General features: G+C 40.1%; 1 protein-coding gene across 1 annotated transcript in view; it reads right to left on the reverse strand.

Moving 5' to 3' along the window:
- LOC128648430 (meckelin) overlaps positions 1–13,471 on the reverse strand; it is a gene marked incomplete in the record, with an annotated part of 154,538 nt that overhangs the window by 23,119 nt on the left and 117,948 nt on the right. The window contains 6 exon segments of the mRNA XM_053701093.1: positions 1,317–1,397; positions 2,962–3,102; positions 9,462–9,580; positions 9,754–9,850; positions 9,930–10,025; positions 10,618–10,716. Coding sequence (XP_053557068.1) covers positions 1,317–1,397; positions 2,962–3,102; positions 9,462–9,580; positions 9,754–9,850; positions 9,930–10,025; positions 10,618–10,716 — 633 coding nt within the window.

Genomic DNA, 13,471 nt, shown 5'->3' on the forward strand with positions numbered 1-13,471 from the left:
ATAGAATATTTTATAGATAGAATTATCCAATAGAATAATTGCCCTAGGGGAGAGCTAGCTGCTTGTGGTTAGTGATGCTGAACAGTAAGTTGACTTCATAAGTGATTTATTTTAAATATATTACTGTAAAACTGAGCAGCAACATTAAAATGCTGCAAACAGTAATGTTATGTACACTTGCCATAACACTGCCCAGCTCTTCTGTTACACTTGCATAACATAGTACAAATATGTGAACCACCACATATTAACACATGCAATGTCATGTTAACCAGTTGCTGCCACACAATACTGAAAAAAATGCTCAAAATGTTTTGTAACTTTCTCTTTCAGTTGTCTTACCCCTAACCCTATCCAGCAGCCCAAACCCCCTCTCCCTACCTCTAATTCCTACATTTACAGCAATGTTGCCTTGCTTATTTTTGTTATTACATTTACCTCATTCTCTTGTTCTTCTTTGTTGAAACTTAACTTTCCATGACTGCATATTGAGGTAGGCCCAGGAGCGTGCACGTCACATGAGCTCTTTATGTATAAGATTGTTAAAACATTGTTGTGAACACCGCTGCCATACATTGCTTAAGGCACAAGCATGCTCCAGAACCTACGTAGGTAGGTTCTCATGGTATTCAGCTACGTTACAACAAAGGCGAACAAGAGAAAGAGGTAAATATAAACAGAAAATCTGAACCTGAAAAAGTTTAATTTTGACTTTAATGTCCTTTTAATGGTGCATGAAACCCACATTTTTTCTTTAATAATTCAGACTGAGCATAAAATTAAATTAAAAAAAATCAAATTTACTTCTATTATCAAATTTGCTTTGTTCCTTTGGTATTCTTTGTTGAAGAGCATAGCTAGGTAGGTAGTGTTTACATGTCTGCAGCACTACTTGGCAGCAAACACTGATGCCACCTAGTGCTCTTGCAAATGTATAACATTGTTAAAAGCATGGTTGCAAAACTGCCGCTATATATCGCACCAGACACGTACACGCTTCTGAGCCTACCTACTTGCTTTTCAACAAAAGATATGAAGACAACAAAGTAAATTTGGTAATAGATGTAAATGGGATTTTTTTTTTTAAACCGTACACTCTATCTAAATCGTAAAAAGAAAACTTGACTTTCATGTCCTATTAGGCTCACTTTAATCACACGTGCAAGGTTAGTTTAGCCATGAGAACATATGCTTTGTAGATAAAGTAGTTTCATTTTTAACACCATATTTGTTTTTTCTTCATGGTGGTGGTGGTGGGAAAGAAGGAACCTATTTTAAAGTTCTCACCCTATGGTTAAACTGTTTAAACCACTCACATTGCTTAATGAACAGATATCCACAAACTGTTGGATTTTGTCTTCAAAAAAGCGTTCATAGATAAAAACAAAGAAAAGAACCTGCAAAATATAAAAAATAGATACAGAAAAAAATAAAATTAACAGGACAATCGCGATAAAATTAATATTTCAGTTTAAATGATACAAATCTGTAGCTTACGGTGTGCCATAATTATCAGGAACTTAGTTTATTTTTATTCGTTTAACATTTTACAAATTTTAGGTAGTTTTTGGTATGTTATTGTACAATCTACTCTATCATACAGAAAATTAAAAGTGCTAGTAAACATATAAGTATTAAAAAGCAGGACATATAGTATGTAATACATAGATATTCCAAGCATTAATATAACATCTAGAAATGCACTTATATTTTATAAATATATATATATTATTCTAGTTGTGTAGGGCGGGCTCTTGGGTGCAAGAGTTCCAATTGCATAGAGAGGTTACTTGTGGATGGAAGGGAACATGTGCATAAGGGTTAACAATGAGATGGAGTCTGAGATTAAAGGGACAGTTTACTCAAAAATGTTCTCCCCTTTAATTTGTTCCCAATGATCCACTTTAGCTGCTGGAGTGTATTAAATTGTTTACAAGTAGCTCCTTTACCCTTATATTGGCATTTGAAATTGTTAATTTAGCATGTGGTATCCCCACCTATTCTGAAAGTTTGTGGCCGCGCGTACCAGCTATAGATAAGCTTTGTAAACACAGCCAACAGTAGAAATTACACTCCCAGTGCAATATAGCAGAGATAAGGTAATAAAATGTTGATTTTCCATTGTTCTCTCAAAGTTTTGGTGATTGTTTTAAGGACAGACATAAGAAAAAGAAACATGTATATGTGCACAATGTGATACAGTAATGAGATCGGATTATACCTACAAGCTCAACCTATTTTATTAGGCTGTGGCTTCAAAACACAAAATCAGAGCTTTAATATTCAGAAATAAACCTTAAAAAGCTAATTTTCATACATTTTTTACTCTGCAGTTGGTAAAAAAATCAATTGTAAACACATTAAGGGAAAAACTATTTTACAGTATACTGTCCCTTTAAGGATTCATTGTGTAGAGGGTATTGAACAGATTATTGAGTTACAGGTAAAGGTTGGTAGAAAAGGCTTTACACCCCATTTCAGATGATTTTTAAGAATATTTTGTACTTTTAATATGTAACAATTGTACATTAAAACCATATTAACATAATGAATAAAACATTTGGGGCTAGATTACAAGTGGAGTGCTAATTTATCACGTGCCCGAAAACGGGTGAATTTGCCCGTTTATGGGCACGCGATAAATAACTAGCAATTACGTATATATTTAGATTTGCTGCGCGACTTACCCCCTTCACTGCGCTATGTTCTCATGCCATGTCTGCCGTGAGAAGGAGGCTCCCATTGGAGCCTACTAGTGAGCGCAATGCTTCCGTGCAATGCGAACATGAGGTTGCATTCGCATTGCACCTCACTTGTAATACCAGCGCACATTTGTGTGTGTGCTGGTATTATGAAGTTGAGAGTAAATATCACTTTTGCGGAAGAGAACTTGTAATCTGGCCCTTGGTAGGTTTAAATCTGGGTGAGAGAATCCAGAGTAATTCACATAAATTAAGTCACCTGAACAAGACCCACAGCCAACCACATGCAAGCAGAGATGCCAAATCGGAGGATGATGCTCCATGATGCTAGGTAGGTGCCTGTTGCGGGGTTTAAATCCAAATTTAAATCTCTAGCAGTGATATTCTTGAGACCTACAACCTGAAAATTAAAAGAAAATACTTTAAATGTAAAATAACATAATTTATGCTTACCTGATAAATTTATTTCTCTTGTGGTGTATCCAGTCCACGGATCATCCATTACTTGTGGGATATTCTCCTTCCCAACAGGAAGTTGCAAGAGGATCACCCACAGCAGAGCTGCTATATAGCTCCTCCCCTAACTGCCATATCCAGTCATTCGATCAAAACAAGCCGAGAAAGGAGAAACCATAGGGTGCAGTGGTGACTGTAGTTTAAATTAAAATTTAGACCTGCCTTAAAAAGACAGGGCGGGCCGTGGACTGGATACACCACAAGAGAAATAAATTTATCAGGTAAGCATAAATTATGTTTTCTCTTGTAAGGTGTATCCAGTCCACGGATCATCCATTACTTGTGGGATACCAATACCAAAGCTAAAGTACACGGATGAAGGGAGGGACAAGGCAGGCTTAAATGGAAGTAACCACTGCCTGTAGAACCTTTCTCCCAAAAATAGCCTCTGAAGAAGCAAAAGTATCAAATTTGTAAAATTTTGAAAAGGTATGAAGCGAAGACCAAGTCGCCGCCTTGCAAATCTGTTCAACAGAAGCCTCATTTTTAAAGGCCCAGGTTGAAGCCACAGCTCTAGTAGAATGAGCTGTAATCCTTTCAGGGGGGCTGCTGTCCAGCAGTCTCATAGGCTAAGCGTATTACGCTCCGAAGCCAAAAAGAAAGAGAGGTTGCCAAAGCTTTTTGACCTCTCCTCTGTCCAGAGTAAACAACAAACAGTGTAGATGTTTGGCGAAAATCTTTAGTAGCTTGTAAGTAAAACTTTAAAGCACGGACCACGTCCAGATTATGTAAAAGGCGTTCCTTCTTTGAAGAAGGATTAGGACACAATGATGGAACAACAATCTCTTGATTGATATTTTTGTTAGAAACTACCTTAGGTAAAAACCCAGGTTTTGTACGCAGAACTACTTTATCTGAATGGAAAATCGGATAAGGAGAATCACATTGTAAGGCAGATAACTCAGAGACTCTCCGAGCCGAGGAAATAGCCATCAAAAACAGAACTTTCCAAGATAAAAGTTTGATATCAATGGAATGAAGGGGTTCAAACGGAACCCCTTGAAGAACTTTAAGAACCAAGTTTAAGCTCCATGGGGGAGCAACAGGTTTAAACACAGGCTTAATTCTAACCAAAGCCTGACAAAAAGCTTGAACGTCTGGAACTTCTGCCAGACGCTTGTGCAAAAGAATAGACAGAGCAGAAATCTGTCCCTTTAAAGAACTGGCTGATAATCCTTTTTCCAAACCCTCTTGGAGAAAGGACAATATCCTAGGAATCCTAACCTTACTCCATGAGTAATTCTTGGATTCACACCAATAAAGGTATTTACGCCATATCTTATGGTAGATTTTCCTGGTGACAGGCTTTCGTGCCTGTATAAGGGTATCAATGACTGACTCGGAGAAGCCACGCTTTGATAAAATCAAGCGTTCAATCTCCATGCAGTCAGTCTCAGAGAAATTAGATTCGGATGATTGAAAGGACCTTGTAGTAGAAGGTCTTGTCTCAGAGGAAGGGTCCATGGTGGAAAGGATGACATGTCCACTAGGTCTGCATACCAGGTCCTGCGTGGCCACGCAGGCGCTATCAAGATCACTGATGCTCTCTCCTGTTTGATTTTGGCAATTAGTTGAGGGAGCAGAGGAAACGGTGGAAACACATAAGCCAGGTTGAAGAACCAAGGCACTGCTAGAGCATCTATCAGTGCCGCTTCTGGGTCCCTGGACCTGGATCCGTAACAAGGAAGCTTGGCATTCTGGTTTGCCCCAACGATGAACCAATTGAGCAAACACCTCCGGATGGAGCTCCCACTCCCCCGGATGAAAAGTCTGACGACTTAGAAAATCCGCCTCCCAGTTCTCTACACCTGGGATATGGATTGCTGATAGGTGGCAAGAGTGAGTCTCTGCCCAGCGAATTATCTTGGAGACTTCTAACATCGCTAGGGAACTCCTGGTTCCCCCTTGATGGTTGATGTGAGCCACAGTCGTGATGTTGTCCGACTGAAATCTGATGAATCTCAGGGTTGCTAACTGAGGCCAAGCTAGAAGAGCATTGAATATTGCTCTTAACTCCAGAATATTTATTGGGAGGAGTTTCTCCTCCTGAGTCCACGATCCCTGAGCCTTCAGGGAATTCCAGACTGCACCCCAACCTAGAAGGCTGGCATCTGTTGTTACAATTGTCCAATCTGGCCTGCGAAAGGTCATACCTTTGGACAGATGGACCCGAGATAGCCACCAGAGAAGAGAATCTCTGGTCTCTTGATCCAGATTTAGCAGAGGGGACAAATCTGTGTAATCCCCATTCCACTGACTGAGCATGCATAGTTGCAGCGGTCTGAGATGTAGGCGCGCAAATGGCACTATGTCCATCGCCACTAACATCAAGCCGATTACTTCCATACACTGAGCCACCGAAGGGCGTGGAATAGAATGAAGAACACGGCAAGATTTTAGAAGTTTTGATAACCTGGATTCTGTCAGGTAAATCTTCATTTTAACAGAATCTATCAGAGTCCCTAGGAAGGAGACTCTTGTGAGTGGGGATAGAGAACTCTTTTCCTCATTCACCTTCCACCCATGTGACCTCAGAAATGCCAGAACTATGTCCGTATGTGACTTGGCAATCTGAAAGCTTGACGCCTGTATCAGGATGTCGTCCAGATAAGGGGCCACTGATATACCTCGCGGTCTTAGGACCGCCAGAAGCGATCCCAGAACCTTTGTAAAGATTCTTGGAGCTGTAGCTAACCCGAAGGGAAGAGCCACAAATTGGTAACGCCTGTCCAGAAAGGCAAACCTTAGGAACCGATGATGATCTTTGTGAATCGGTATGTGAAGGTAAGCATCCTTCAAATCCACTGTGGTCATGTACTGACCCTCCTGGATCATAGGTAGGATGGTCCGAATAGTTTCCATTTTGAACGATGGAACTCTGAGGAATTTGTTTAAGATCTTTAGATACAAAATGGGTCTGAAGGTTCCCTCTTTTTTGGGAACCACAAACAGATTTGAATAAAAACCCTGTCCCTGTTCCGACTGCGGAACTGGACAGATCACTCCCATAACTAGGAGGTCTTGCACACAGCGTAAGAATGCCTCTTTCTTTATCTGGTTTACAGATAATCTCGTAAGGTGAAATCTCCCTTGAGGAGGGGAAGCTTTGAAGTCCAGAAGATATCCCTGAGATATGATCTCCAACGCCCAGGGATCCTGAACATCTCTTGCCCACGCCTGGGCGAAGAGAGAAAGTCTGCCCCCTACTAGATCCGTTACCGGATAGGGGGCCGTTCCTTCATGCTGTCTTAGAGGCAGCAGCAGGCTTTCTGGCCTGCTTGCCTTTGTTCCAGGACTGGTTAGGTTTCAAGCCCGGCTTGGATTGAGCAAAAGTTCCCTCTTGTCTTGTAGCAGAGGAAGTTGATGCTGCACCTGCCTTGAAGTTTCGAAAAGGCACGAAAATTAGACTGTTTGGCCTTTGATTTGGCCCTGTCTTGAGGAAGGGTATGACCCTTACCTCCAGTAATGTCAGCAATAATTTCCTTCAAACCAGGTCCGAATAGGGTCTGCCCCTTGAAGGGAATGTTAAGTAATTTAGACTTTGAAGTCACGTCAGCTGACCAAGATTTAAGCCATAGCGCCCTACGCGCCTGGATGGCGAATCCAGAATTCTTAGCCGTTAGTTTAGTCAAATGAACAATGGCATCAGAAACAAAAGAATTAGCTAGCTTAAGTGTTCTAAGCTTGTCAAGTATTTCAGTCAATGGAGTAGCTGTCTGAAAGGCCTCTTCCAGAGACTCAAACCAGAACGCCGCAGCAGCAGTGACAGGAGCAATGCATGCAAGGGGCTGCAGGATAAAACCTTGTTGAATAAACATTTTCTTAAGGTAACCTTCTAATTTTTTATCCATTGATCTGAAAAAGCACAACTGTCCTCGACAGGGATAGTGGTACGCTTTGCTAAAGTAGAAACTGCTCCCTCCACCTTAGGGACCGTCTGCCATAAGTCCCGTGTGGTGGCGTCTATTGGAAACATTTTTCTAAAAATAGGGGAGGGGGGGAACGGCACACCGGGTCTATCCCACTCCTTATTAATGATTTCTGTAAACCTTTTAGGTATTGGAAAAACATCAGTACACACCGGCACTGCATAGTATTTATCCAGTCTACACAATTTATCTGGTACTGCAATTGTGTCACAGTCATTCAGAGCAGCTAACACCTCCCCAAGCAATACACGGAGGTTCTCAAGCTTAAATTTAAAAGTAGAAATATCTGAATCAGGTTTCCCTGAATCAGAAATGTCACCCACAGACTGATGCTCTCCTTCCTCAGCTTCTGCATATTGTGACACAGTATCAGACATGGGCCTTAAGGCATCTGCGCGCTCTGTACTACGTCTAACCCCAGAGCTATCGCGCTTTCCTCTGAATTCAGGCAGTCTGGCTAATACCGCTGACAGGGTATTATCCATGATTGCCGCCATGTCCTGCAAAGTAATCGCTATGGGCGTCTTTGATGTACTTGGCGCCATTTTAGCGTGAGTCCGTTGAGCGGGAGTCAAAGGGTCTGACACATGGGGAGAGTTAGTCGGCATAACTTCCCCCTCGCCAGAATCCTCTGGTGATAAATTTTTTAAAGATAAAAGCTGATCTTTATTGTTTAAAGTGAAATCAATACATTTAGTACACATTCTCATATGGGGTTCCACCATGGCTTTTAAACATAATGAACAAGGAGTTTCCTCTATGTCAGACATGTTTATACAGACTAGCAATGAGACTAGCAAGCTTGGAAAACACTTTACATCAAGTTAAACAAGCAATATAAAAAACGTTACTGTGCCTTTAAGGGAAACAAATTTTACTAAAATTTGAAATAACAGTGAAAAAAGGCAGTTAAACTAACGAAATTTTTACAGTGTATGTAACAAGTTAGCAGAGCATTGCACCCACTTGCAAATGGATGATTAACCCCTTAATACAAAAAACGGATTAACAAATTGAAAAAAACGTTTTTTTAAACAGTCACAACTGCCACAGCTCCACTGTGGCTTTACCTTCCTCAATATATGACTTTTGAAGCCTTTTGAGCCCTTCAGAGATGTCCTAAAGCATGCAGGGGACTGATGAGGGAAGCTGAATGTCTCTGTCTGTAATTTTAACTGCGCAAAAAAGCGCTAAAATAGGCCCCTCCCACTCATATTACAACAGTGGAAAGCCTCAGGAAACTGTTTCTAGGCAAAAATCAAGCCAGCCATGTGGAAAAAACTAGGCCCCAATAAGTTTTATCACCAAAGCATATATAAAAATGATTAAACATGCCAGCAAACGTTTTATATTGCACATTAAAGGGACACTGAACCCAAAATCTTTCTTTCATGATTCAGATAGAGAATAGAAATTTAAACAACATTACAATTTACTTCCATTATTTATTTTGCTTCATTTTTTAAATATCCTTAGTTGAACAAAAAGCAATGCACATGGTGAACCAATCACACAATGCTTCTATGTGCAGCAACAAATCAGCAGCTAGTGAGCATATCTAGATATGCTTTTCATCAAAGAATATCAAGAGAATAAAACAAATTAGATAATATAAGTAAATTAGAAAGATGTTTAACATTGCATTCTCTTTCTAAATAATTAAAGAAAAAATGTGGGTGGCATGTCCCTTTAATCAGAGTATATACCTCTGATAGCAAGCCTGATACTAGTCGCTATTAAATCACTGTATTTAGGCTTAACTTACATTAATCCGGTATCAGCAGCTTTTTTCTAGCAAATTCCATCCCTAGAAAAACTTAAACTGCACATACCTTATTGCAAGATAACCTGCACGCCATTCTCCCTCTGAAGTTACCTCACTCCTCAGACATATGTGAGAACAGCAGTGGATCTTAGTTACTTCTGCTAAGATCATAGAAAAAACGTAGGCAGATTCTTCTTCTAAATACTGCCTGAGATAAAATAGTACAACTCCGGTACCATTTAAAAACAATAAACTTTTGATTGAAGAAAAAACTAACTATATTACACCACTTTCCTCTTACTACCTCCAGCTATGTTGAGAGTTTGCAAGAGAATGACTGGATATGGCAGTTAGGGGAGGAGCTATATAGCAGCTCTGCTGTGGGTGATCCTCTTGCAACTTCCTGTTGGGAAGGAGAATATCCCACAAGTAATGGATGATCCGTGGACTGGATACACCTTACAAGAGAAAACTTTGTCAGGTGATGCTCACTAGAAGATCCCTTTCTGAGTGTTTGACATACATCTGAACATCTATGGCGGATATTACCTCTAGGAGGAGCAGTACGATGAAGATCTGAAAAAGGGGACTTAGCTTTCTGTGAGTCTGGATCTCATTCCACTCATTGGCCACAAGAATAGTCCTCCAGAAGCTTACGTTTGGCTTTCCTGCAGAGTAGAATACTTACTTAAAAAGAAAGCTCTAACATGGAACAATATAGCAACTCCATAGGGATACAGAATTTTGCAGCACTATACAAATATATGCTAATAATAACAATAACAATAATAAATATTTATGTATTATCAGTGAAGACAATGCACAGAGTTTCTGAACTTGCCTTGTGAACTAGAAATTTTATCTTTCGGCTTTTCCCAGTCAATGAAGAAGATAGACAGGCTCAACTGAGTGACAAATAGATGCAGTAATTCAAGTGTCTAAAAAAATTAGAAATCAGTAGGGTCAAAATCCAGAAGCTGAAACTATGACCAATCACACACACACTACCAAATTTACCTTTAATGCAAAGGCCACTGATACGTAGATAATGAAATCTGTCTCAATTTGTCCACCAATAGGAGGTAAGCTGACATTTACTGAGGAGTTTTGTCCCTGCAATAGAACAGGAGTAATAAAAAAAAATGTTGTTCTCGGTTCCATAAGTTTGCACGATTGGTGTGAAACTGTGGAAGTTAGTGCACTAAATACATAATAAACCAAGAGTGATTAACTCCATTCTTTAGGGTTGCAGAAATGCCAGGGTTTCGTCAATTTAAATATTTATCTAGCAGCAGTTTTTAAATCCTGACTCGTCTTTGCCCTCTGAGGAATAATGCTGAAAAGCTCAGTTTATTTGTAAATGGTTTTAATTATACTTTATTTGTGTAGCACCAACATATTACCCAGAACCAAAACATAAGTGCATTATGCCATCGTAAAATTTATAAAAAAAAAAGGACTAAAAAACTAAAAAAATAAGAAAAGGTAAAGGGCCCCGCCAATGAGTCCCCCCCCCCCCCCATATAGGTCACCTTGTAAAAGACAATACACAGGCAAGTGGACTTCTAAGCTAAATCGTTGCCATTTTTTATTTATTTACTTGGTTACATACAACAAGTTCCTGGTATTAATATGATGCATGTGTTATGAAGTATAATCATGTGCTGTTTTTGGAATTTCATGTGGCTAAAAAAAAATTTATTACCTTAAATGCTATAAGCCAATATATTGCTATTCCCAAAGCGATAATGAAAAAAGTATTGGCCAGAGCACCGGACAGGAAGGCTAAAAACGTAATTATTATCTGAGGAAAGAAAGACACAAACAAGTGATTGGTTAAAATTGGTAGAAAGACAACAAGAATAATAGCACAATTTAATGAGAATGTCCTCTACTGAGTTTAGTATAACAATAAATAAGCTATTTTTAGCCAGTAAAGAAGTGAAAGAGCAGACAGTATTATGATATGTAACAGCACTATGGTATAAATAGAAGTAAATATTTCAGCTTTGTTGTACCAGCACACATTGATCTTAAAGGGACAGTAAACATCTTGAAATTACAATAGGTGTCAGCAGTCATGCAATAAGTTAAAGGGGTATAAAACAGTCTAACTGTTGCAATAAAAACAGCAATAAGCATTGGGTTATACTTAAGGGGGATTATACTGGAGTAAACAAGTGATAATCACTGTCATGTTGTTTGTAAAATCACAGTTGTTTTGCAATTTATTTTTTGATTATTTCTGCTGAAGCCAATTAGACCTGTGAAGCCGGCCATGTGCACACCCAATACTCAGAATGGGAAAACAAAAGGGGGGTCAAAACAAATAACAAAAGAGTATTACAAAAGTAAAAGTATTACTAAGGTGGCTCACTATACATAATAAAACATTTTTTTGTACAATCTCTAAATGCTCACTTTCCATTAAAAGGGATATTGAAAGCAAAATAGTTAATGTATGTTGCAAATAGAAAAACAAAATGTATGGTTTACCTGATAAATGTCTTTCTTTCCGGGCATGGAGAGTCGACAATGTCATTCCAATTACTAGTGGGATATTCAACTCCTGGCCAGCAGGAGGAGGCAAAGAGCACCCCAGCAAAGCTGTTAAGTGTAACTTCCCTTACCCATAATCCCCAGTCATTCAGCCGAAGGAAAATGGAAAAAGAAGAAACACAAGGGTGAAAAAGGTGCCTGAGGTTTACTCAAAAAAACTGCCAAATTAAAAATTAAAAAAGATGGCGGGGTCGTGGACTCTCCATGCCCAGAAATAAATAAATTTATCAGTTAAGCATAAATTTTGTTTTCTTTCCTATGGCATGGAGAGTCCACGACGTCATTCCAATTACTAGTGGGATACAATACCCAAGCTAAAGGACACAGAATGAACAGGGAGGGAGAACAAGGCAGGAGGACCTAAACAGAAGGCACCACCACTTAAAGAACCTTCCTCCCAAAAGAAGCCACAGCCGAGGTAAAAATATCAAATTTGTAGAATTTGGAAAAAGTATGCAAAGAGGACCATATTGCCTCCTTGCAAATCTGTTCCACAGAAGCTTCATTTTTGAAAGCCCAAGATGAAGAGACAGCCCTAGTGGAATGAGCCGTAATTCTCTCAGGAGGCTGCTGTCCAGCAGTCTCATAAGCAAAACGAATCACACTTCTTAACCAGAGGGAAAGAGTAGTAGAAGTGGCCTTCTGACCCTTACGCTTTCCAGAGAACACAACAAACAGGGCAGAAGATTGCCAAAAATCTTCTTTAGGACAAAAAGGAGGAACAACAATTTCCTGATTAATGTTTCAATCCGACACTACCTTAGAGAGAAACCCCAATTTAGTACAAAGGACCGCCTTACCTGCATGAAAAATAAGGTACGGTGAATCACACTGCAGAGCTGAAAGCTCAGAAATTCTGCAAGTGGAAGAAATAGCAAGGAGAAACAAAACCTTCCAAGATAACAATTTTATATCGACAACATGCATCGGCTCAAACGGAGCCTGCTGCAAAACTTTAAGAACTAGATTAAGGCTTTAAACAGGTTTAAACACAGACTGATTCTGACCAGGGCCTGAACAAAAGCTTGAACATCTGGTAATTCTGCCAGACGTTTGTGCAGAAGGATAGACAGGGCAGAAATCTGACATTTCAGAGTACTGACAAACCTTTTTCCAGGCCATCCTGAAGAAAAGATCAAATTTGTGGAATCCTCACCCAACTCCAAGAAAAACCTTTAGCTTCACACTAATAAAGGTATTTACGCCATATCTTATGGTAAATCTTATGAGTAACAGGTTACGAGCCTAAAGCATAGTATCAATGACTGCCTCCGAAAAACTACGTCTAAGCAGGACTAGGCGTTCAATCTCCAAGCAGTCAGCTTCAGAGCATCTAGATTTGGATGGAGGAATGGACCCTGAATTAGAAGGTTCTTCCTCAGAGGTAACCTCCAAGATGGAAGAGATGACATCTTCACCAGTTCAGCAAACCAGATCCAGTGAGGCCAGACAGGAGCTATAAGAATCACAGACGCTCTCTCCTGCTTGATACGAGCAATGACTCGTGGAAGGAGAGCAAACGTAAGAAACAGGTGTGCTAGCCTGAAATCCCAAGGAACCGCAAGAGCATCTATCAGGGCGGCCTGAGGAGTTCTTGACCTTGAACTGTACTTTGGAAGCTTGGCGTTTTGACACAACGCCATCAGATCCAACTCCGATACCCCCCACCGGAGGGTTATCCTGGAGAACACTTCCAGATGGAGAACCCACTCCCCGGGATGAAAAGTCTGTCTGCTCAGAAAATCCGCTTCCCAATTGTCCACTCCTGGAATGTGGATGGCAGAAAGGAGACAATCGTGAGCTTCCGCCCACTGCAGAATGCGAGTCACCTCCTTCATAGCCAAGGAACTCCGAGTTCCTCCCTGGTGGTTGATGTAAGCCACTAAGGTTATGTTGTCCGACTGGAATCTGATAAACCGGACTAAAGATAATTGAGGCCAAGCTGTCAAGGCATTGAAGATTGCTCTCATCTCCAAGATGTTTATGGGAAGAGAAGACTC

Source organism: Bombina bombina, chromosome 1 (assembly GCF_027579735.1).
Source record: "Bombina bombina isolate aBomBom1 chromosome 1, aBomBom1.pri, whole genome shotgun sequence".
Taxonomy (NCBI): domain Eukaryota; kingdom Metazoa; phylum Chordata; class Amphibia; order Anura; family Bombinatoridae; genus Bombina; species Bombina bombina.